General features: G+C 36.4%; 1 protein-coding gene across 1 annotated transcript in view; it reads right to left on the bottom strand.

Annotated features, from left to right (window-relative positions):
- The window catches only part of LOC111142902 (solute carrier family 44 member 5), a 163,867-nt gene that overhangs the window by 122,845 nt on the left and 17,440 nt on the right, over nt 1-23,582 (bottom strand). Inside the window, exon 2 of the mRNA XM_022496286.1 lies at nt 1,983-2,056. Within this exon, the coding sequence (XP_022351994.1) occupies nt 1,983-2,056 (74 nt within the window). The remainder of the gene's footprint in view (nt 1-1,982; nt 2,057-23,582) is intronic.

Genomic DNA, 23,582 nt, shown 5'->3' on the forward strand with positions numbered 1-23,582 from the left:
TAAATTACACTTAAAAGCAATTTATTAAAATTCAGAACAACTAGATTACACAATAATAGCAAATGAAATACTGCCTAGTAATTTGTATGTACCATTATTGATGTACCTGGATATCATTTCATTTACTCCACACAGCAGCCCTACAAAGTAGATGGTGTTTATATACTTCACACATGAGAAAACCAAGGTTAAGAAAGTAGCCCAAGTCCACTGAGTAATAGGAAGGAAACCCTAGAACAACCTGACTCTAAGTCTTATTTCTCTTATGCAACCAATGTCAGTTCTCTGACAAAAAGTAAAAGTAATAAAAAAAAAAATTAAGGCAAGATGAGTCCCAAAGTTAGCATCCCAAGTTAGAGATGAGTCCCAAAGTTAGAGAAGCTAAAATTCTTTTAACTGCATAAGAAAATTTATGATATTATAATATTCAACATACAGACTGTGTATTGTGCTACAACTGCCTTAATGTTGAGAAGTTAAAATGCTTGGAAGAAATAACAAAGGAATCTTCAGAAGGTCTTAGAGAACATTATTTAGTATTGTGGTTTCTTCTCCTTTATTCTCCCCTCCCTACTTTTCTTACTGTCTTACTTTTTTGAATTCTCCAATTCTGCATAGTTTTTGCATGGTATTACTGAGGTGATCTTTTGAAAATTACTTTCAATTGTTATTCTCAAAGTACTTCTCCTATTGGGAGATAAAACTGAAGAACCGGGAAGAGCATTTTCCACTGTTCCTCTGGTAGGCACAGCCTTCTTTCTGCTTATGCATTCTGTCCACACACTCCAGCCCATTCATTAATGGTACTAGAATTACTGAAGTTTTCTAACCCCTGCTCTCATAATAATATGTTAAAGTTTCCTGAGTCAGCATCTAAGGAACAGGACTTCCGTCTCAAAGGGAAAAATGATACATTCACATGCAATTATGAAAACTTTTTTTACAGAAACTATTCACTACCCTTTGGTAGGGTTTAAAAAATGTTAATAATTTGTATATTTTTCTCTTTATTTTCACCTTCAAAGAAAAATGTTCAACCTAACAGTAAATAACAGAATATCCCTTCCTTGTAGTTAAAGACAATAAGACTTCTTAAACATCAATGAATTATGTGGTGAAATTCTTTTTTTTTTTATTATTAACATAAATGTATTATTTGTCTCGGGGGTACCAGTCTGTGATTCATCAATTTTACACAATTCACAGCACTCACCTTAGCACATACCCTCCCCAATTTCTATCACCCCATCTCAAATTCCTCAAATCAGTGAGGACATATGTTAATCGTCCCTCTCTGATTGACTTATTGCGCTTAGCATAATACCCTCTATTTCCATTCACGTCATTGCAAATGTCAAGATTTCGGGGGTTTGATGGCTATATAATATTCCATTGTATATATACAATGTGGTGAAATTCTTAATAATTATTTTGCTTATAAAAAAAGTTTATATATTACCTAAACTAATCTAGACCTTAGTGCATACTAGTAAATAGCAACGTGAACATAATTAGCTGCTTAAGAGAATTTCATGAGTAAAAATGATTAAAAAGAAACCAAAGTTTTGGGGTTTTTTAAAGATTTTATTTATCTATTTGAGAGAGCAGGAGAGGGAGAAACAAGCTCCCCACTGAGTGGGGCCTTGATCATAGGACCCTGTATCATGACCCAAGCTGAAAGCAGACACTTAACCAACTGAGTCACCCAGGTGCCCCAAAACCGTAAGATATTTTTCTTCCTTCTTTATAATTGTAGGTACTTAAGTAATATGGACTTGCCTTTGAATAAACTACTTTTTGTTTATTATTGTTTGAGTCTGCTACCCAATGAGTACCTGTGAGGCACAGTCATTCCAGAAGAGACAATAATCAATAATAACAAGGTTTGGGGAAGAAAATGATTAATATTAAAAATGTGACATTGACTTAGTTGTTATTCCATTAGCAAATTTTAAATCTCTTCTATACCTGTATTTACTCACCCACGAGTCCTAAAAGAATGTAGGCAATGATAAAGAGTACGAAGATGATGCAGCACAGGACATCTGTACAATTCCTAAAGACAAAAAGGAATACAGAATTAAAAGAGGCCCAAAATAACATCTTACCTAGTAAACAAATATAGGAAAGGGGAAAAAGTAGTAATAGTAATTATGCCATTTCATATCCAGTATTTCCAAAAGGTATATCAGATGTATTCCTGTAATCAGAGATTTGGCAGCGATGGAACGGTCACAGTTCCATGATTAAAGGAACTCCCTCAGAATTCTTAGTATTTATTTTCTTTTGGTTCTTTATTTGTATGATGTTTTTAGAGACAAGTCCAGCAATATCAAGTAAGTTTTTTTTATTTGAAGTGGTAATTTATTTGATTTTATGGTTTTCCTCATTGTGCCTCCCCACTGTAAGGTATAGTTAAAAAAAAAAAAAAAGCCAGTTTCCATTTCTCCCTCCCCCCTCCATTATCTTTCTACATACACATTGATAGGGTACTACTTATTGGGGCACCTATATGATTCTGTCAGTTAAGCAATCAACTCTTGATTTCTGCTCAGGCCATAATCTCAGGTTGTGAGATCAAAGCCCGGGCTGGGCATGGAACCTTCTTAAGATTATCTCTCTCCCTCTCTCTCTCTGCCCCTCCCCCACCTCTCTCCTTCTCTTAAAAAAAGGGTACTATTCATTAAGTAAAGGACTGACTACATAAACTTCTACAGGGGTAGATTTGCAACTTGTGGGAGGCTGCAATAAGGCTTGAGACGAGGACCAAACCAGGCCCTGAGACGAGGACCAAACCAGGCCCTGACTTGTGCCTCCTTTAAAGTCCGAATAACCTAACTAAAGGTTTAGGACGGGAAAAGTCGAGTAGCACCGAGAAAGGGTCTGTGCTATGTGTTGTGCGCTTGCCTACGTGACTTCCCACACGCTTGCTAAACAAATGAGAACAATTCGGTTGGGGTCAAAAGTTCGTTGCTGGTCCTTGCTGCCCTAGTACAGCCCATAAATTACTTTCAGGTTTGCTGTATTTGTACTGGCATCAGCCATTTGGCATCACGAGGAACTTGTGGTTGTTTAACTAGACACAGATGTAATATCACTATATATATGGCCTAATGCTTTGAATAAACTTAGCACTGTTGGACATCCTTCTCAGTGCTCCTCCTGCCCCCATCTCTTTGTCTCTTAATTTCTTTTCACCATCCTCTTACCCTCACGTTCCTGGTAGATTTGTCGCGCCGGCCGCGACAGCAACCAAACTCACAATAATGTATATAATGCATTAAAAAATGAAATGGCTCAAAACTGTAATTTTCCCAGCCATTCCATAAACTAGATATTGTCAGACTTGGTTTAAAGAAAAACTGGCTTGATAGAGACTCATTGATTTGCTAAGGATCACAAATCAAGCTCAGATCCAGCAGGGAGCCTGCTTCCACCTCTCTCTCTGCCTGCCTCTCTGTCTACTTATGAACTTTCTCTCTCTGTGTCAAATAAATAAAATATTTTTTTAAAAAAGTATTGAATTTTGGGCACCTAGGTGGCTCAGTGGGTTAGGGCCTCTGCCTTCAGCTCAGGTCATGATCCCAGAGTTCTGGGATCAAGCCCCACCTCGGCCTCTCTGCTCAGCAGGGAGCCTGCTTCTTCCTCTCTCTCTGCCTGCCTTTCTGCCTACTTGTGATCTCTGTCTGTCAAATAAATAAATAGAATCTTTAAAAAAAAAAATCCAGCAGGGATACACAAGGCTTTCAATTAATTTCCTAATCCTAATATTATATCTTGTTCAGCTTTTAAGTGGTCTGGAAGGCCAAAACTGTATCTTAAAGTGAGAAATAATCCAACAATTATCTATTTGAAACTTAATGAAAAATTTACTAGTAAAGAAAAAAGATCAAACTATTTGGCAGAATTAAAAGTTGCACAGGAGAATTTTCATAGCAAAAATTTCTTTGTTCCTGAGAGCATAAGGGTATATCCTCTAATGTTTTAGCGCAGGCTGGTTGAAGTTACGCACTATTTTTTGTGATGGTAGTAGGAATAATAATGAATAATAACTGTACAGTAACAGACACAGTAATACCTTCCATTGATAAAGCCCAGCTATACCTTTACTGCTTTCACATACCTTGTGAATTTCTTAAGAATACCTTTAGGTTTTTAGGGGTAGTAAGGTGAGTTGACTTATTTAAGGTCCATGAGAGAGAAGTAGAGAGAGGGTAAAGTAGAACAAATATCTAGATCTCCAATTCTTAACCCTTTCATTTAGCAGTTCTAATATTATTTCAGTTTTCTGTAAAGCCTCAAATTGACCATATCTAAAATGTCACACATATCCCGATTACTCTATCCCACAATAGGAAATGAATCATTCATGGAGAAAGTTATCATGCTCAATCCACAAACTATCATTTGCTTAAATCCAATTTCAACCCAGGAATTTTAAATTTCACTTAAAGAATTATGATAATAATAATAAAAAGAAGAAAACAGGTGCTCTAGCTTTCTTTGGTTAACAATCATTGAAAAGCAAAAACCTGCTTGGAGGAGAGGAGAGTATCTGGTTCACATGCATTCTGACAGACCCTATTCAACATCAGGTTCTCATCCTACCAGGAGGTTGTTAAATTGACAGCAGTAGTTAAATAGGGTGAAATCTAATAAGAAATGTCTGTAGGTAAAGAACTAAAGGAAAGAAAACTAGAACACTGGTGTGCCTTAATTAGAAATTTTGAAGTTGTTAAAGCCCTTCTGTTTAATCAGAACCACCAAGAAGAGGAAGATCAGGTGTGACCAGAAGAACCACATTGGCCAGCATCCTATAATTATATACTTGTTTATACCTATAATATGTTTATACCAATAATTGTATACTATATATAATTATATATAATTATATATTATATAATTATATAATTCTTATTTATAATAATCTAATGTTACATAGTATTATAATGTTATATATTTATAATATTATGTAGCAAGCACAAGGAGAGGTAAACATATACTAGCAATGACTGGAAAAAGCTTGCCAATCTCAAAGGACAGGGCACATAGAAAGCAGCAGAGCCCAAAAGGAAATTTTTTAAAACTAAAACCCTCACTCCTCAGCTACTAGCACTGATGAATGGTCATCACCTGGAATTTTTGTTCCATATGGGGTTTTACACTATGGTTTCTCTCTCCCTCTCTCTCTCTCTCTCTCTATCTATCTATCTGTCTCTCTTCTGGTGCCAGGTATAGGCTACAGCACCAGGGACTACTCCCGAGCAGTCTCCCACCATGGTGGGATAGCATTTCTCAAAAATTCACACTTTGAGGTGTTTGGGGATTATATTCTTGGACCAGGGAGGATAATGTATTCAAATCTGCTTTGCTTTTCTGGTACATTGCTTTGGAGAAAGTAGACCATACCCTCTGGCCAGACCAGTTTATTTTCCCCCATCAAAAGCAAAGGGATGGAAGATCAGTAAACTGGTTGTCATTTGATACAAGTAAGGAAGGTGAGTTTAAGGTCCCATATACTTTTCTGGTCTGTGTGCAGAGTCCTGGTCCAAACTAGTGCTGTGTTCCCAAAGGGTAGTGGTCCAGATTCTCTTTCTCTTTATTCATCTTTATAGCCAGGCATGAAGTGACTTCTAACTCTCCCCAGGAAAAGGGGATTACCATCTCCCCAGGAAAAGGGCCTGGCCCTGATGTGGAGATGGGGTTAAGAAACTTGGGTCTCTCATGCTCTCCATGAAGCAACTTGGCGTGCTCACTTTCCCTCTGAGGAGCACTAGAAGTTGGTGAGGGCCTTCCACATGCAAGCTGAGCCCTCCCCCTCATGAGTGCCACTTGACGGCCCCAGCTGCACCCCTAGACCAACCTAGCAGCCCTGAAATCAGAAAGCCAGCTACCCCCCGCCTTTTTTTCACCTGGACCACTCTTTGTTTTTTAGAAACCCCTTCTTAAAAATAGGGGGCAGGGTGCCTGAGTAGCACGATGGTTTAAGGGTGGGATTCTTCGTTTCAGCTCGGGTCATGATCTCAGGGTTGTGAGATACAGCCCCACAGGTTGTGCACTCAATGGGGCTCTACTTGAAGCTCTCTCCCTCTGCACCCCCATGTACACCGCCCCCCACATGCCCTCTCTTTCTCTCAAATAATAAATAAGTAAATCTTTTAAGAAATGGGGGGGATGTGTATGTGTGTGTGTGCTTTCAGTTAATTACAATTACCTGCTATTTTTCCCCATTAATTCATCTGTTTTTCTCCCTTTCCTCAGACATAATCCCTCCAGAAAGAAAAATATTACTGTTAGGAAACCATTGGAAAATTGAATTTGGACAAAATATCAGATATAACTTGAGCACTATTTTGTAAGTCAGGGACAAAGCAGAAGCTTAATTCAAATTTTTACAAGCTGTAGCATCTAATTTTCCCTTTCTTTTGGATTTCAGGGCATCTGTCACAATCCCAATTATTTTGTGGGAAATAGGTTATTTTACTTTTCTTTGAGTTTTTATTTAAATTCCAGTTAGTCAATATACAGTGCAGTAGTAGTTTCCAATATAGAATTCAGTGATTCATCACATACATATAAAAACCCAGTGCTCATCACAAGTGCCCTCCTTAATACCCATAGCCCATTTAACCCATCCTACAAGCCCCCCCCTCCAGTAACTCTCAGTTTGTTCTCTATAGTTAAGAGTTTGTTTTCTGATTTGCCTCTTTCCCCCTCCCCGCCATGTTCATCTGTTTTGTTTTTTAAATTCCACATAGGAGTGAACTCATATGGTATTTGTCTTTCACTGATTGACTTATTTCACTTAGCATAGTACCCTGTAGCTCCATCTACCTCATTGCAAATGGCCAGATTTCATTCTTTTTATGGTTGAGTTATACACACATACACACACATATATATATACCATTTCTTCTTTATCCATTCGTCAGTTGAGGAGCATTTGGGATCGTTCCATAATTTGGCTACTGTTGAAAATGCTGCTATGAACATCAGGGTGCATGTATCCCTTCAAATAACGTATGTTCGTATCCTTTTGGTAAATACATAGTAGTGCAATTGTAGGGACACAGACTAGTCCTATTTTTAATTTTTTCAGGAACCTCCATACATTTTTCCAGAATGGTCGTACCTATTTGCATTCCCAACAATAGTGTAAGAGGGTTCCCTTTCTCCACATCCTTGCCAATACCTGCTGTTTCTTGTGTTGTTAATTTTAGCCATTCTGACTGGCGTGAGGTTGTATCTCATTGTAGTTTTGATTTGTTTTTCTCTCATGATGAGTGATGTTGAGCACATTTTCATGTGTCTGTTAGCCATCTGGATTCTTCTTTAGAAAAGTAACTGTTCATGTCTTTTGCCCATTTTTAACTGGATTATTTGTTCTTTGGGTGTTGAGTTTTATAAGCTCTTTACGGGTTTGCAAACTAATCCTTTTACTAGGTATGTCATTTATAATATCTTCTCCCATTCTGTAGATTGTCTTTTAGTTTTGTTGATTGTTTCCTTTGTTGTGCAGAAGGTTTTTATCTTGATAAAATCCCAATAGTTCATTTTTGCTTTTGTTTCTCTTGCCTCAAGAGACGTATCTAATAAGAAGTTGCTATGGCCAATGTCAAAGAAGTTACTGCCTGTGTTCTTCTCTAGGATTTTGATGGTTTCCTGTCTCACATTCAGGTCTTTCACCATTTTGAATTTATTTCTGTATAGAGTATAGGAAAGTGGTCCTCCAGTTTCATTCTCCTGCATGTAGCTGTCCAGTTTTCCCAACATGATTTGTTGAAGAGATTGCTTTTTTCCCCCTTCCATTGGATATTCTTTCCTGCTTTGTCAAATATTAGTTGACCACATTGTTGTGGGTTCATTTGTGAGTTTTCTGTTCTGTCCCATTGATCTATGGGTCTGCTTTTGTGCCAGTACCATACATACTGTCTTGATGACTACAGCTTTGTAATAGAGCTTAAAGTCCAGAATCCTGATGCCTCCAGTTTGCTTTTCTTTTTCAAGACGACTTCGGCTCTTCAGGGTATTTTCTGGTTCCATAAAAATTTTAGGATTGTTTGTTAGAGCTCCTTTTAAAATGCTGGTGGTATGTTGGTAGGGATTGCATTAAAGGTATACATTTCTTTCAGTATCATACACATTTTAACAATATTTGTTTTTCCAATCCATGAGCATGGAATGTTTTTCCCATCTTCAATTTCTTTCATCAGTGTTTTATACTTTTCAGAGTACAGGTCTTTTACCTCTTCGGTTAGGTTTATTCCTAAGTCTTATGGTTTTTGGTGCAACTGTAAATGGGATCAATTCTTTGATTTCTCTTTCTGCTGTTTCATTATTGTTGTACAGAAATGCAACAGATTGCTGCCTGTTAATTTTGTATCCTGAAACATTACTGAATTTGTGTATCAGTTCTAGCAATTTTTTGTGGAGTCTTCTGGGTTTTCCATATAGAGTATCATGTTATTTGCAAATAATGAAAGTCTGACTTATTCCTTGCTGATTTTGACGTCTTTCATTTCTTTTTGTTGTCTGATTGCTAAGTCAAGGACTTCCAGGATGACGTTAGTTAACAACGCTGAAAGTAGACATTCTGTCTTTTCTTAACCTTAGGGGAAATGTTCTTATTTTTTCTCCATGGAAGATGATACTAGCTGTGGGTTTTTCATATATGGCTTTTATGATATTAAGGTATATTCTCTCTATCCCTACTTTGTTCAGGGTTTTTATCATGTGTGGATGTTGTCCTTTGTCAAATGCTTTTCCTGCATCTATTGAGAGGATCATATGGTTCTTATCCTCTCTTTCATTAATGTGTTATATCATGTTGATTTGCAAATATATAACTACCTTGCAGCCCAGGAATAAATCCCACTCAAATGTGCTGAATGATTCTTTTAATATACTGTTAGATTCTATTTAGTAGCATTTTTTGAGAATTTTTATATCATGTTAACCAGGCATATTGGCCTCTAGTTCTCTTTTTAATGGAGTCTTTGTCTGGTTTTGGAATCAAGGTAATGTTGGCCTCATAGAATGAGTTTGGAAGTCTTCCTTCCATTTCATTTTTTTGGATAGTTTGAGAAGAATAGATATTAATTATTCTTTAAATGTTTGGTAGAATTCTCCTGGAACCCATCTGGTCCTGGATTTTTGTTAATTGTAAGATTTTTGATTACTGATTCAATTTCTTTGTTGCTTATGGGTCTGTTCTAGTTTTCCATTTCTTCCTGTTTTAGTTTTGGTAGTTTATGTATTTCTGGGAATTATTCCATTTCTTCCAGATTGTCCAATTTGTTGGCATCTAATTTTTCATAATATCCTCTTATAATTGTTTGTATTTCTGCATTATTGGTTATTATTTCTCCTCTCTCATTTGTGATTTTATTTATTTGGGCCCTTTCTCATTTCTTTTTGATAAGTCTGGCAAGGTGTTTATCAAATTTATTATTTTCCTCAAAGAACCAGCTCATGATTTCACTGACATGTTCTACTGTTTGTTTAGTTTATATATCATTTCCAGTCTTGAAACTTGAAGTCAATCACAAGACCAGAAATGGGGTGTTTTTTTTTTTTTTAATTTAATTTGGATAATTTTTAAGACTCTTAAGACAGCTATTGTAATACCTGGGTGATACCACCTCATGGCTGAAAATCATTCTGAATCATATTCTACCTAGAGGTCTGTCATTATTGTGCCTTTTTCTCAAGTGCATTCATTTTCACTTTCAAAGCAAGCACTATAAGCTACCGTACTAAGTTAAAAATGGGTTGCATCCCACTAGGACCCAGAAAGAAAGAATAGTTAAAGATAAATATGCCCCAATCCTCTCTGTCACCCTCCTTCCAAATCAAAGTCCAACTTTTTCAAAACAAAATGCTCACATTCACATTTATTCAGAAAGCTATTCAAAACTCTATTCAGATCGAGCCACTCTGATACAAAAGTATATTCAAAAGTTAAACTACAGAAATTCCATTGCTATCTTATCCTATTTTTCCTAATTGAAAAATGAAGAATAGGATCCCGAGTATAGATACATTTGTAGATTTCTCCTTCCTTCCTATCTGGAACCCACAAATATACTATGTGTATAGTAAACGCAACTTAAATCATGGGAGTTTCCTTTGACTTTTCCTTTCTTAGCTTATCTTTTGTATTGAATTGACAAGTTCTCTTGTCTACTTCTCTCTGATGTGTCTTTCATCTACCCCTTCCTTTCTATTCCTGCTGCCTGGACTCAATCCAAATTCTCTTATCCTGTCTTCAAACTAGTGCCATGGTCTCCTAATTGGGCTCCTGTATGTAGTCTCTGCCTGATCTGATTCATTCTGTAGATCACTGATTATCAGTTATATGTGATATCATTTTATTGTTGAAAAAAAATAGCACTGCCCCTCCTCCACCTGCTTAATAATTTCCAAATGTCTTAGCTTTATGTTTAAGAACCTACAAGTTCAATCCTAGTTCAAGCCCCAGACTATCTTTCTAGCTTTTTCTCCCATTATTCCTCTCAGTGTGCTTCAACCAACTCGGGATTTTTCATTCATTGAATACACCTATGCAGCCTCCTTTGACTATACTCAGGGCACTCTGTTAAACGGCCCCTTTAGATTCTTCCTCCTGGAATAACCTATATGTTCTGATTTGCATGGAACAGCCAGCGTTTAAACCTAGTATCCTAGTAACTTAGTAACCATTAGCAATGCTCCATTTTACCAACAAAAGTGCCCCTGTGTGGCTCTTCAACCCATCTATAAAATCCCATTCTTCATATGATAGGATTCCCTTCATTTTTTAGGACTGTGTACTACTCCATTGTATGTATATATCACAATTTTTTTTAAAGATTTTATTTATTTTATTTGACAGACAGAGATTACAAGTAGGCAGAGAGGCAGGCAGAGAGAGAGAGGAGGAAGCAAGGTCCCTGCTGAGCAGAGAGCCCGATGCGGGGCTCGATCCCAGGACCCCAGGATCATGGCCTGAGCCGAAGGCAGAGGCTTCAACCCAGTGAGCCACCCAGGCGCCCCAAGAGAGAAAAATCTTAAGCAGTCTCCATGCCCAGCACAGAGTCCATGTGGGGCTCGATTTCGCAACCCTGAGATTATGTCCTGAGCTGAAATCAAGAGTCAGATGCTTAACTATCTGAACTACCCAGGTGTCCTACATGTAAACTTTGTTTAAATTAAAATTCTATCCTTCAGGTGTGCCTTGGTAAATCAGTCTGTTAAACGTCTGCCTTCAGCTCAGGTCATGACCTCAGGATCTTGGGATCCAGCCCTGCCTTGGGCATCCTGCTCAGCAGAGTCTGTTTCTCCCTCTATCTACCTGCTGCTTTGCCTACTTGTGCTCTCTCTCTCTCTCTCTCTCTGCCAAATAAATAAATAAAATCTTTTAAAAAAAATTCATCCTTCAAACCAGTTCAAATATCACCTCATTCATGAAGTTTTCAACTGGAAGAGATCCCTTTTATCTTTGTAGACTTACCGACATTTTGTTTGTACATCCCCAAGGCAACTATCTACCATTTATTATAATTTAGACCAGGGGGTTAGATTAACTCAAATCTGGCCTACTACCTGTTTTACATAGCTTGTGAATTAAGAGTGCTTTTTATATTTTTAATGATTAAAAATATCCAAAAAATAATATTTTGTGCCATACAAATTATACAAAATTCAAATCTCAGCTTCCATAAATCAAGATTTTTGGAAAATAGCCATACTCGTTCATATATACTTTTTCTAAGCCTACTTTTGTGCTACAAGGGCTGAGTTGATTAGTTGCAGTAGAAACTATCTGGCCCATACAACCTAAAATATTTACTACCTGGACCTTTATAGAAATTTTCGCCTAGACCATAACATCCTCTGTGCAGCATTTGATACAGAGCCTTGCATGCTACAGACATACAATCCCACGAAAGATCAGTAAGACATGCGTCTTACATCTGACAGGCTAATGTATCCTAAGCGGGCTCTTACGAAATTCAAAGTGCTGTTTCAAACGTCAGGGTTTTGTGGGAGGAGGAGCCCTATATAGTGAATATGTTCTCCAGGGATTCAATTTTGTGGTCAAGCTTAAGCTTATGACATTACTGTCTCCAGTAAAATAAATCCATCTCTTTTCCCCTCCCCCTCTCTCTCCCTCCCTCCTCCACCTCACACAACCCCTATGAGATTAAATTAGGAGGTCATAAGAGAGCTTTGTTTGTTAAATACTTCAGTTCCACACTAGTTCTTATTCTCCAAGAACTGTCATTCTGCTTCCTTTTCAGGGACAGTTTTGTACCTTCATTCAGAAACTGATTCATTTACTGGTTTTCTTTCTTTGTAGCAGATGAAACCCCACTGATATCAACCATTCTGAAAGGTTATTAATATCAAGCATTAGAGTGAGAATGAAAGTCCTGAAAGTCATTATTCTCTGACAGATCATCCGTTTGTGTTTAATGAGTCAGTTTAGAGACTGTCCACTGCTTGTAATTCCAGTCGGATGATCACCTCCCATTCTTAAGTTCTTAGTGTCACCTGGATACATCTGTCTACAACATGGCTGCATTTATAACTCACAGTTTAGAACCACTGCTCCTCTGTGGTTCTGCTGGCACCTGCATGATGACATTAAAGTCATCTGTCACCTCTCAAATTCTCCCTGCAGAAGTCTGTCCCAGGAAATAGAAAGACTGCTTCACTTCCTAGAGGCTTTACTACGGAACAATGCACTTTGGGGCCACCCTCCAAGCTTCACTGAGATACACTTGGCACCTACGGAGTGTGGCTTGAATTGGACAGATCATCTGAATGGATACTAATCATCTGAATCATCTGAATTGATACTAATACATCAGCAAACTCAAAATTTGGGCTATATCAGAATAAAGTTAAATATGTTAAATATATTTTATATATTATATTTTATATGTTAAATATATTTTACCTTTATTCCTCCACTCTTCACTATTAGTGGAGAATTTGGTAATTTTGTGAGAAACATTCTCTAAGAACTTGTGTTTGAGGGGGTTAATTATATCCTTTCCACTTGTACTTACCATTTCTACAAGGATAATATGAGGTTAAAAGAGTATCTTGAAGAATTCCACTATTCTGAAATCAGAAATTTAACAGGAAGCTGCAAGTGAGTTTTTAATTACATGAACTTGTTTTTTTCAGGTGTTCAATCTTAATGCAAGTTTTTCAAATCTCAAAAAAGCTTTAAGGATGACTTGAGGTTAACATCTACCTTAAAATTTAATTTCAGCATCCAATCATTAAGGAGTATTAATTTTGTGAGATTATTATTTTTTAGCACATTTTAAACTTGCTGAAAAATAAAATATACCAAATTACTTGATATCCTAAGAAATTATAGGATGATGTTGATAATGTCTTTCAAATTTCTTAGATCATATAAGATGATATTTGGATCTAAAAAGCTTCTCTATACTCTATGGTTAGTCTCTTCTTCCATCCCATTTGCATTTGGGTTTTCACTACCTTGAGAGAAAAGCTTTAACTGGATGTGGTTTATATTTTCTACTTGTAAAGGGGAAATAAAACCTCATTTTCTTATACAGAGTTTAGTGATGCTTATATAAATGTCTCTTGTTTAAAATGGGACAAGGTCAGACATAATTGGTCTTACTATGTTATTCATTATTGTTAAACTTGCTTTCAAGAACCTGTCAGTAGGTGGAAACCACTAAATAAATTGCTAGTAAAGTGAGAGCCAGATCATAGTCATTGCTCATATTACATGTGGTATTCTGGATAAAAGGTATTATATAGAAGAGGTGCTAGAGATCTAGCTTAGAACAAACAGCCTTGGAACATTAGTCCAAAGTTATCAACTAATTTTAGAGGGAATCTGTATCAGTTTAGAATGCTCTTTAATCTTCTGAGACTAGGTTAGAGTCCCTTCTACACAGAAATACAGAGTAGGGGTGCTCAAAATATTTGTTGAAACAACGAACATTCTCATAACTGTGATGGTTACTGAAATTCAGCTATTAAATTTTTTTTAAAACTTCATGCCTTCTAATAAATATATGATAAGTAGCTGATGTTTTTAGTATCCAAAGGCATGCACATTAAATAGAGAAGATCACTACCTGTCACCAAAACTGTTAATAATAAAAATCATTGATTATTGATGATAGGAGCCTTAGAAAATTGTATGCTCTTTGAGCTAATTTCTTTTCTAGTAATTTATACCATGGAAACTCATATAGAAGAAGTAAAGATTTGTAAGGATTTAAAACACCGTACTCCTTAAAATAAAGAAAAGGGAGTTGAGGGAAATTGGAAGGGGAGGTGAACCATGAGAGACTATGGACTCTGAAAAACAATCTGAGGGGTCTGAAGGGGAGGAGTTAGGAGGTTGGGGGAACCAGGTGGTGGGTATTGGAGAGGGCACATTTTGCATGGAGCATTTGGTGTGGTGCAAATCAATGAATACTATTACGCTGAAAATAAATTTAAAAAATTTAAAAAAAAAGATGGGAACTTTTTAGAACAATAATTATATGAAGACACATTCATAATATATTCAGTAAAAAGTAGATTATAGAACATGTTAGTATGCTTATAAGTGTTTATAAAATTTATATAAATGCTTAACAAGACAAAAATATGCAAAAAAATTAGTGGTCATTATCTCTGGGTGGTAATCACAAACAGTTTTGTGTGATTCTGTTTTCCTCTTTTGCTTTATCTGTTTTTTTTTTTAAAACTTCCACAATGGACACCAATTGCATTTGCAATAGAGAAACAAACTACATTTGACGACTATAAATAGATTGTTGGCTTATCTCATTATATTAATTTCCTTGTGATCCCATCAAAATATGTTTAAAAATTGATCTTCTGCTTTCACTTTTTTCTTGACCATTATTGATTAAAATTCAAAACACACATCTTTTTGTAATCGTTAAACAAATATTGCTACTACAAGTGCGTGAGGGGATGAGGGATTGTTTTCTGATTAAACTTTCTTAATGCTCAAACATTCATAAGTGGGAATGGAATTGAAAATCTACATCCATAAATGCCTCATTAAGACATCTAACAAGTCACAACTTCATCAACCAGTGAACATAATAATCTCATAAGCTTTCTAAGATACAGTCGTTTGAAGGATGGCATAAAATGAAAACAGAGTTGGCCTTTAAACTTTCATTAATCAAGTCTTTATAATTTGATGTTATGTCTATTTTTTGTCATTTCCTCTATGTATATTTAGCAAAGCTGAATAATAAAAACACTTCTGTTAATTATCTTAAGTTGATATTTACTCAGTGGAGATCTTAGAACTTTGCCTCCGCTTAGAATGTTTATTACGTCCACACTAACCTTTAACAGTGTCCTATAATCATCCTTATATTTTCTGAACATGAAATAAAACTTCAGTTTAGAAATTAATTTAGCAAAGCAATCACCTCAGTTGTAAAACATTTTTATACTTATAATTGTTTGAGTGTCCATTAGGTAAAGGAGTAAATTTAAAATAATTTTAGGTCAGACTACACAAGTAACTGGGAATAGTAGATGCCAGAAGAGACCCCAAATTGCTAAGGAAACATCGAAAAAGAAAAACAAAACTGGGGACATCACATTGTCTGATTTGAAGCTTTACTACAAAGCCGTGATCACCAAGATAGCATGGTACTGGCACAAAAACAGACACACAGACCAGTGGAACAGAGTAGAGAGCCCAGATACAGACCCTCAACTCTATGGTCAAATAATCTTCGACAAAGCAGGAAAAAATATACAGTGGAAAAAAGACAGTCTCTTCAATAAATGGTGCTGGGAAAATTGGACAGCTATGTGTAGAAGAATGAAACTTGAACATTATCTTACACCGTACACAAAGAGAAACTCAAAATGGATAAAGGACCTCAACGTATGGCAGGAATCTATCAGAATCCTAGAGAACAACATAGGCAGTAACCTCTTTGACATCGGCCACAGAAACTTCTTTCAAGATATGCCTCCAAAGGCAAAGGAAACAAAAGAAAAAATGAACTTTGGGGACTTCATCAAGATCAAAAACTTCTGCACAGCAAAGGAAACAGTCAACAAAACAACGAGGCAACCCACCCAATGGGAGTAGATACTTGCAAATGACACTACAGACAAAGGGCTGATATCCAAGATCTATAAAGAACTCTTCAAACTCAACACACACAAAACAGATTATCACATCAAAAAATGGGCAGAAGGGACGCCTGGGTGGCTCAGTTGGTTAAGCAGCTGCCTTCGGCTCAGGTCATGATCCCAGCGTCCTGGGATAGAGTCCCACATCGGGCTCCTTGCTCATCAGGGAGCCTGCTTCTCCCTCTGCCTCTGCCTGCCATTCTGTCTGCCTGTGCTTGGTCTCTCTCGCTCTCTCTCTCTCTGACAAATAAATAAATAAAAAATCTAAAAAAAAAAAAAATGGGCAGAAGACATGAACAGATACTTCTCCAAAGAAGACATACAAATGGCTAACAGACACATGAAAAAGTGTTCATCATCATTAGTGATCAGGGAGATTCAAATCAAAACCACATTGAGATACCACCTTACACAAGTTAGAATGGCCAAAATCAACAAGACAGTAAGCAAGTGTTGGAGGGGATGCAGAGAAAGGGGAACCCTCTTACACTGTTGGTGGGAATGCAAATTGGTGTAGCCACTTTGGAAAACAGTGTGGAGATTCCTTAAGAAATTAAAAATAGAGCTTCCCTATGACCCTGCAATCGCACTACTGGGTATTTACCCTAAAGATACAGATGTAGTGAAAAGAAGGGCCACCTGTACCCCAATGTTCATAGCAGCAATGGCCACAGTCGCCAAACTGTGGAAAGAACCAAGATGCCCTTCAATGGACGAATGGATAAAGAAAATATGGTCCGTATACACAATGGAGTATTATGCCTCCATCAGAAAGAATGAATACCCAACTTTGTATCAACGTGGATGGGACTGGAGGAGATTATGCTGAATGAAGTCAGTGAAGCAGATAGAGTCAATTATCATATGGTTTCACTTGTGGAGCATAAGGAATAAGACAGAGGATATTGGGAGATGGAGAGGAGAAATGAGATGGGGGAAATCGGAGGGGGAGACAAACCATTAAGACTGTGGACTCTGAGAAACTGAGGATTTTAGAGGGGAAGGGGGTGGGGTGTTGGATGAGCCTGGTGGTGCGTATCATGGAGGGCATGTATTACATGAAGCACTGGGTGTGGTGCATAAACAATGAATTTTGGAACACTGAAAAGAAATAAAATAAAATTTAAAAAAAACAGGGAACTGTGTGTTTGGGAAGAAACTTGTCACATATGTTCTTTTGTAACTTTTAAAGTGTATATCAAACACAAATTAAAAATCTAATGAAAATTTAAAAAAATAATTAAATTCTAAAACAAAATCATTTGAGTATGAATTTGCTATTATTTTAGAATAGAAATAACCTGAGAAATGTCAACTATTAACCATTAAAATGAATGGGGGAGAGAAATAAACTTAATAGAAATCAAACTACAAACTATATGGCCATAAAGTTATCAGGATTATATTCAGTTAAAATCCTTTATTGGGATTATAGATCTACCCACTCATCCTGATTAAGAAATTGAATTTTGGTCATTAATGATTTAAATCATGCACGTAGAAAACAATGTTTCTTCATCATAAAATTTTTTTACTTGTTTGTTTTGGCAATTATTTCAGTTTTCAGAGGAAAACAAAAAATGCAACATGATAAATTTGGCTTGAGTAATACTGGACATTATACCAGCATGCCATTGGTAAATCCTTACTGTGAAATGGGAAGTCTCTACCAGTTTTAGAAAAAAAAATTAACAGATTTGTACAATGCTACAGTAAGAAATAGAGAGTTTCCATGACACGTCCATAGAAAAGAAGCAGGGGCATCCAACACATGTTTACTGAATAAACGAGTCAAAGGGTTGCCTGAACATTAAACATTAATACATTGTAGACATTTTCAAAAATGTATAAAAATATTTTGTCCCTCTGTTCTCAACTTGTTCAGCAAAGTGGGAAATTCCAACCATTTGTCTAGAGCCTAATGTGGTATATAAATTGTTCATTCTTTACTGCAAAGATCTGCTAATACATTTCATTCTACAAGTTGTGTATACTATAAAAAAGGAAAGTAAGAATAGGGTCATAGTTATTAATTTTAAAAAGGACTTAACCTTTTTAGGGTGTTTCAGATAAAACTAAATGTTTTCTCAGTGTTTAGTGGTTTGAAGTTATTAAATGCAGTCTCTGTGTAATCCAGTTTAAATTTGAGCCTAGGTGTATCAGTTAAGAATGTGTTCAGTTCCAAACAACAGAAAATTAATACTAGAAACAATGGTTTGATTCCAAGGAATTTATCTGTTTCACACAACAAGAAATCCTGTAGTTGGCAGTCCTAAGCTGGTACAGTGTGTCATTCACTGATGCCCTAAGAGACCTAACTCATTTCATCTTTCTACTCCTTCATCCTTAGCTTGTAGACATTGAGTTTCATGCTGTACTTCATGTCACAAGTTGACTTCATGTCACAAGTCACTGAAGATACCTCAATCTATTCAATAAAAATTTGACTTTTTACATAGAAAAGAAGGTCCTTGCTGACTTCCCTTTTGGTTTCTTGGCTAGAACTGTGTCTCATGGCAATCCCTGCCTGGCAGGTGGTAAGGAAAATTGAGTGTTTAGCTTTTTAGCTTCTGTAATAGAGGAACCAAGAGAGAAGATAATTTGGAATGGATGTCCAGGGAGACAAATTATAGAATATGCCACAGCTACTAGTGAGATTTATTTAAACAACCATAAAAAATAATAAGGGGTGCCTGGGTGGTTCAGTGGGTTAAAGCCTCTGCCTTTGGCTCAGGTCATGATCCTGGCGTCCTGGGATCAAGCCCTGTGTCCGGCTCTCTGCTCGGCAGGGAGCCTGCTTCCTCCTCTCTCTCTTTCTGCCTGCCTCTCTGCCTACTTATGATCTCTCTCTCTCTCTCTGTCAAATAAGTAAATCTCAAAAAAAAAATTTTTTTAAATAATATTTTCTCATTCTAATAATTTGTAATCAACCCAATGGATTATGCCAAAGAATGTGTGTTTTCCTCTGCAATTATTATTAAATATTAAACGTATTTTAGAAGGTTAACAAAGGAAAACTGGATTGTGCATATTCTCACAGAATTTAAGTCAAACCAAGATTAATTTCATAGCAAAGTATATTCTAGAACTGATATTAATAACAGCAAAATAACAAGTTGTTAGATCTTATCTCTGAATAATTTTATATTTCATATTCAATTACTTAAGTAATTCTTGACATTCATGTTCAATGGAACAGGGTTTGAAATTTAAATCCAGTTATAGGAAATACATACAAATGCAGTTTTCCTAAGCTGAATATTAAAATACAAACCTTCCTTAAGTTCATATACATCTTCTATTAATCATTGGACATAAAATGTATCACAAACTATGCCAGTAAGTCTCTTATTTCAACATAAGATATTCAGAGTGACCTCTTAATAAGTCTTAATTAGTCGTAATAAGTCTGGGAGTCATTAGGCAGTCTTATACTCAATTTTGTCCAAGAATATTCCCAGTTTTCTTATAACAAAGCACTAAAATGCATCATACATAACAGGTTTCAGTTCCTATTACTATCCTCTTTCCTGGCATTTTGAGATGTAAGTTCATGGAGGACCCATATTTTCCAAGACTTTGCTAACTGTAAGTCCTTCCTCTTTGTTTCACAAAATCTCCCTAGCAACTTTTCTCAATGGCTATTTGTTAAGTGTCTATTATTTGCTACTATGGTGAGAGGTATGTATATGCACGTGTGCATGCACACATGTGTGTGTGAGAGAGAAAGAGGGGCAAGATGGAAATGAAGGGAAGCCAAGACTGTTAGGGGGGACGAAATACAAAGCAGAAAAATAATATGATCCTACCCTTCAAATAGTCTAATTTCATGATTTAAAAATAAAAGAGTAATGCACTTAAAAGATTAACATTAGAAAATAAAGTTTAAAATGTAGAGATAAAAATAACTACCATGGGTAGAAATGATCTAGATGGTTAAAGTGGAAAAATCTCAGTGTGATTTAGAGTACGTGAGACACTTTAATCACAAGAGATGGGTTATGTTTTGAATTATAGAGATTTGACTGGTGAAGAAGAGCGGTCTCTTTGAGGCAAAAACAAGTAAAGGAACAAAGATGTGAAATTAAGGATGGCTTATAGGATTAAGAAAACCAGACTGGTTGATACTGGTACTGGTAGAAATTATAAAACAGACCACATTGTATCAGGGAACCAAAAAATATACTCATTCTTTTTTTTTTTTTTTTAAAGATTTTATTTTTATTTGACAGACAGAGATAACAAGTAGGCAGAGAGGCAGGCAGAAAGAGAGCGGGGAGGAAGCAGGCTCCCTGCTGAGCAAAGAGCCCGATGCGGGGCTCGATCCCAGGACTCTGGGATCATGACCTGAGCCGAAGGCAGAGGCTTAACCCACTGAGCCACCCAGGCACCCCAAATATACTCATTCTTGTACTTATGTAATATTTACTTGATACCTATTCTATGCAAGGTACTATGGTACATTCTATAAATACAAGGTGAACCAGACAAACAAGATATCTACTCTCATGGAATTCACAATTTAGTATGAGAAACAGGTAATACATAAGTAAAGATCAACAAATAAAATGATTGATTGCACAGTAAGTCTAGGAAAAAAACAAATATGATACTGTGGAAGAGAATAATAAGGATAGGATGCATGGGAAAGGGCTCTCTAAAGAGGAAGTGAGTACCATTCTGTTGTGATAAAAATTCATACGGAGCCAGGAAAGACATCAAATAGCCAAAACAGTCTTGAGAAAAAAGAACAAAGCTGGTACCATTACACATCCTCATTTCAAACTATATTACAAAGCTATACTAATCAAAACAATATGGAATTGACACAAAAACAGACTCAGAGATCAGTGGAACAGAATCGAGAATCCAGAAATAAACCCCCTAAATATATGGTCAAATAATATTTGACAGAGGAATCAAGACTACTCAGTGGGGAAAAGATAGTCTCTGCAAGAAATGGTGTTGGGAAAACTGAATAACCACATACATAAAAATGAAATTGGACCCCTATTTCGTACCACTTACAAAATTGAATACTCAACTCAAAATGGATTAAAACTAAAACATAAGAAATGAAACTGTAGACTCCTGGAAGAAAACATAAGGAAAAACTCCTGTCATTGGTCTTAGCAATATAAATTTTATATATATATATATATATATTCAAAAGTATAAACAACAAAGGCAAAAATAAATAAGTGGGACTACATCAAACTAAAAAGTTGCTGCACAGCAAAGGAAACCACCAACTAACTCCCACTTACAGAGTGGGAGAAAACATTTGCAAATCATGTATCTGATAAGGAGTTAATATTCAAAATATATAAAAACCTCAAAATAACTCAATAGCAACAACTTGATTAAAATATACACACACACACACACACACACACGCACACACACACACACCCCAATGGAACATTATTCAGTTATCAGAAAGAAGGAAATCCTGCCATTTGCAACAACATATAACTTGAAGGCATTATGCTAAATGCAGTAAGTCAGAGAAAGACAAACACTGTATGATATCACTTATGTGTGGAATCCAAAAAAGCTGAACTTGTGGAAACCAAGTAGAATGGTGGGGGAATGGGGAGATGCAGGTCAAAGTACAAACTTGCAGTAAGAAGATGAATGCACGGTGTAATACAATACTGTATTATATACTTCCAAGTAGCTAGGAAACGAGTCTTAAATGTGCTCACCACACACACACACACAAAGAAATGGAATTATGTGATGGGATGGAGGTGTTAGCTAACACTACAGTAGTAATCTGTAATCTTGCAAGACATGTGTATCAAATGAACACATTGTACATCTTAAACCTATACAATGTTACATGTCAATTACATCTCAGTAAAGTGGGATGGGGAGGGGAAATAAAGGGTGGAGGGGGTGGTGTTTCAGGCACAGGAAACAACAAATGCAAAGGCCCTGAGAACAGGTGAGACCAGGGTTGTCCTGGAGGCTGACAGTCAGTGTGAACACAACATAGAGGAGAAAGCACATGGGTAGTTTGTTACAACAGAATCACTAAGTAGTCCTCAGTTTGGACTTGTCTATCTGGGGACTCCAGTTATGATATTTTATGCATTAAAGGACTTGACAGTTCAAAGCTCATTTTGACATATATTATTTCATTTGGATCAGTACAACAACTCTAACAAGTTGATATGAGAAGCATTCTAACACATCATTTTATAAATTAGGTAACTACAATTTTCGCTCATTTTCTACTGAAAGTTCTTGAATAGAGGAGTAATATATCAAAAGTAGCATTTTAGTTAGGTTTATTTGGCACCAGGATGAAAAATGAACCGGGATGAAGGGGTGAGTGGAGAAGGATGAGAACTAGGGCGATGAGGGCTGAGCTAGGAGGAAGCAAGACAGAAGAGAATGAGACGAGGGCCCATTCTGCTTCATCAGCATCACCAGCCTCCTGTGCATGGCTGTTTTCCTGGGTCACCAGGATATTGTGAAGATAAATGCCACAGCATGGAGACAGTTTACAACTCCACAAAGATGCCTCATAAACTGGAATGGATGTGAATGGATTTCTCCCTAATGGTTTTTAACACAGAGGGAGAAAGGGAAGTTCACAAATCTTTCAACACCATCTTCAATTTATCTCTCCTGTGGTCTTCAAAGCACTCTGTTCCTCTTTTTTATTATATCAACCTGATAAAAATATATTTTGTCTGAGCTTTTGGAGATCAAAGATCTTATTTTTCAGTTTTCTGCTGTGAATGTGGTTAGCTGACATCTGTCTTTTCTGTAATGGACATAAAGCATTGCTCTTTTTTTGGTTTTAATCCCCAAGGGCCACATCAAAAGAGAGCTGGCCCTGAACGCTCCTGGATGTAGACTGTCCATTACTAACAATACATGTGACAAGTTACTGAATTGTGTTGTTTCTAGTTCTTGTCAACTGTATATAAATGGGCAAAGAGGGGAAAGGACAAGAAGGGAAAGAGAAAAGTGACATCTGAAGGCAAGATAAAGCCAAGAGAGAAATAAACTGAAAAGAGATTTAAAGAAGAAAAACAAAGAGAAAAAAAGTAGGGCTCCTGATGAAAATCCGAAGAACTAAGGTAAAGGCTGAGAAAGAAAAAGCAAAAGAGAAGCAATTAGAGAAACAAGATCAAGAAAAAATGCAGAGAAAGACTGATATGGCATAAGGGTGGGAAATGTAGAGTGGATATACTGAAATCTGTTTGGGTGAAAAGCTAAAAGCAAAGTCCACACATGCAATTATAAGAGTAGTATTTTATATGTGTGCAAAAGAAAAAAATGCAGCAGACCATGGTTATTAAATTACCTGAAAATTAATTTCTCTATTCCTACTTTGTGGTTTTAAGTGATTCTAACAGTCAAATAATAAAGGTTGTACACTAGAGCAAAGTTCAAGGGCATGT

Source organism: Enhydra lutris, unplaced genomic scaffold, assembly GCF_002288905.1.
Source record: "Enhydra lutris kenyoni isolate GAN:26980312 unplaced genomic scaffold, ASM228890v2 scaffoldscaffold9, whole genome shotgun sequence".
NCBI classification, from domain to species: Eukaryota; Metazoa; Chordata; class Mammalia; order Carnivora; family Mustelidae; genus Enhydra; species Enhydra lutris.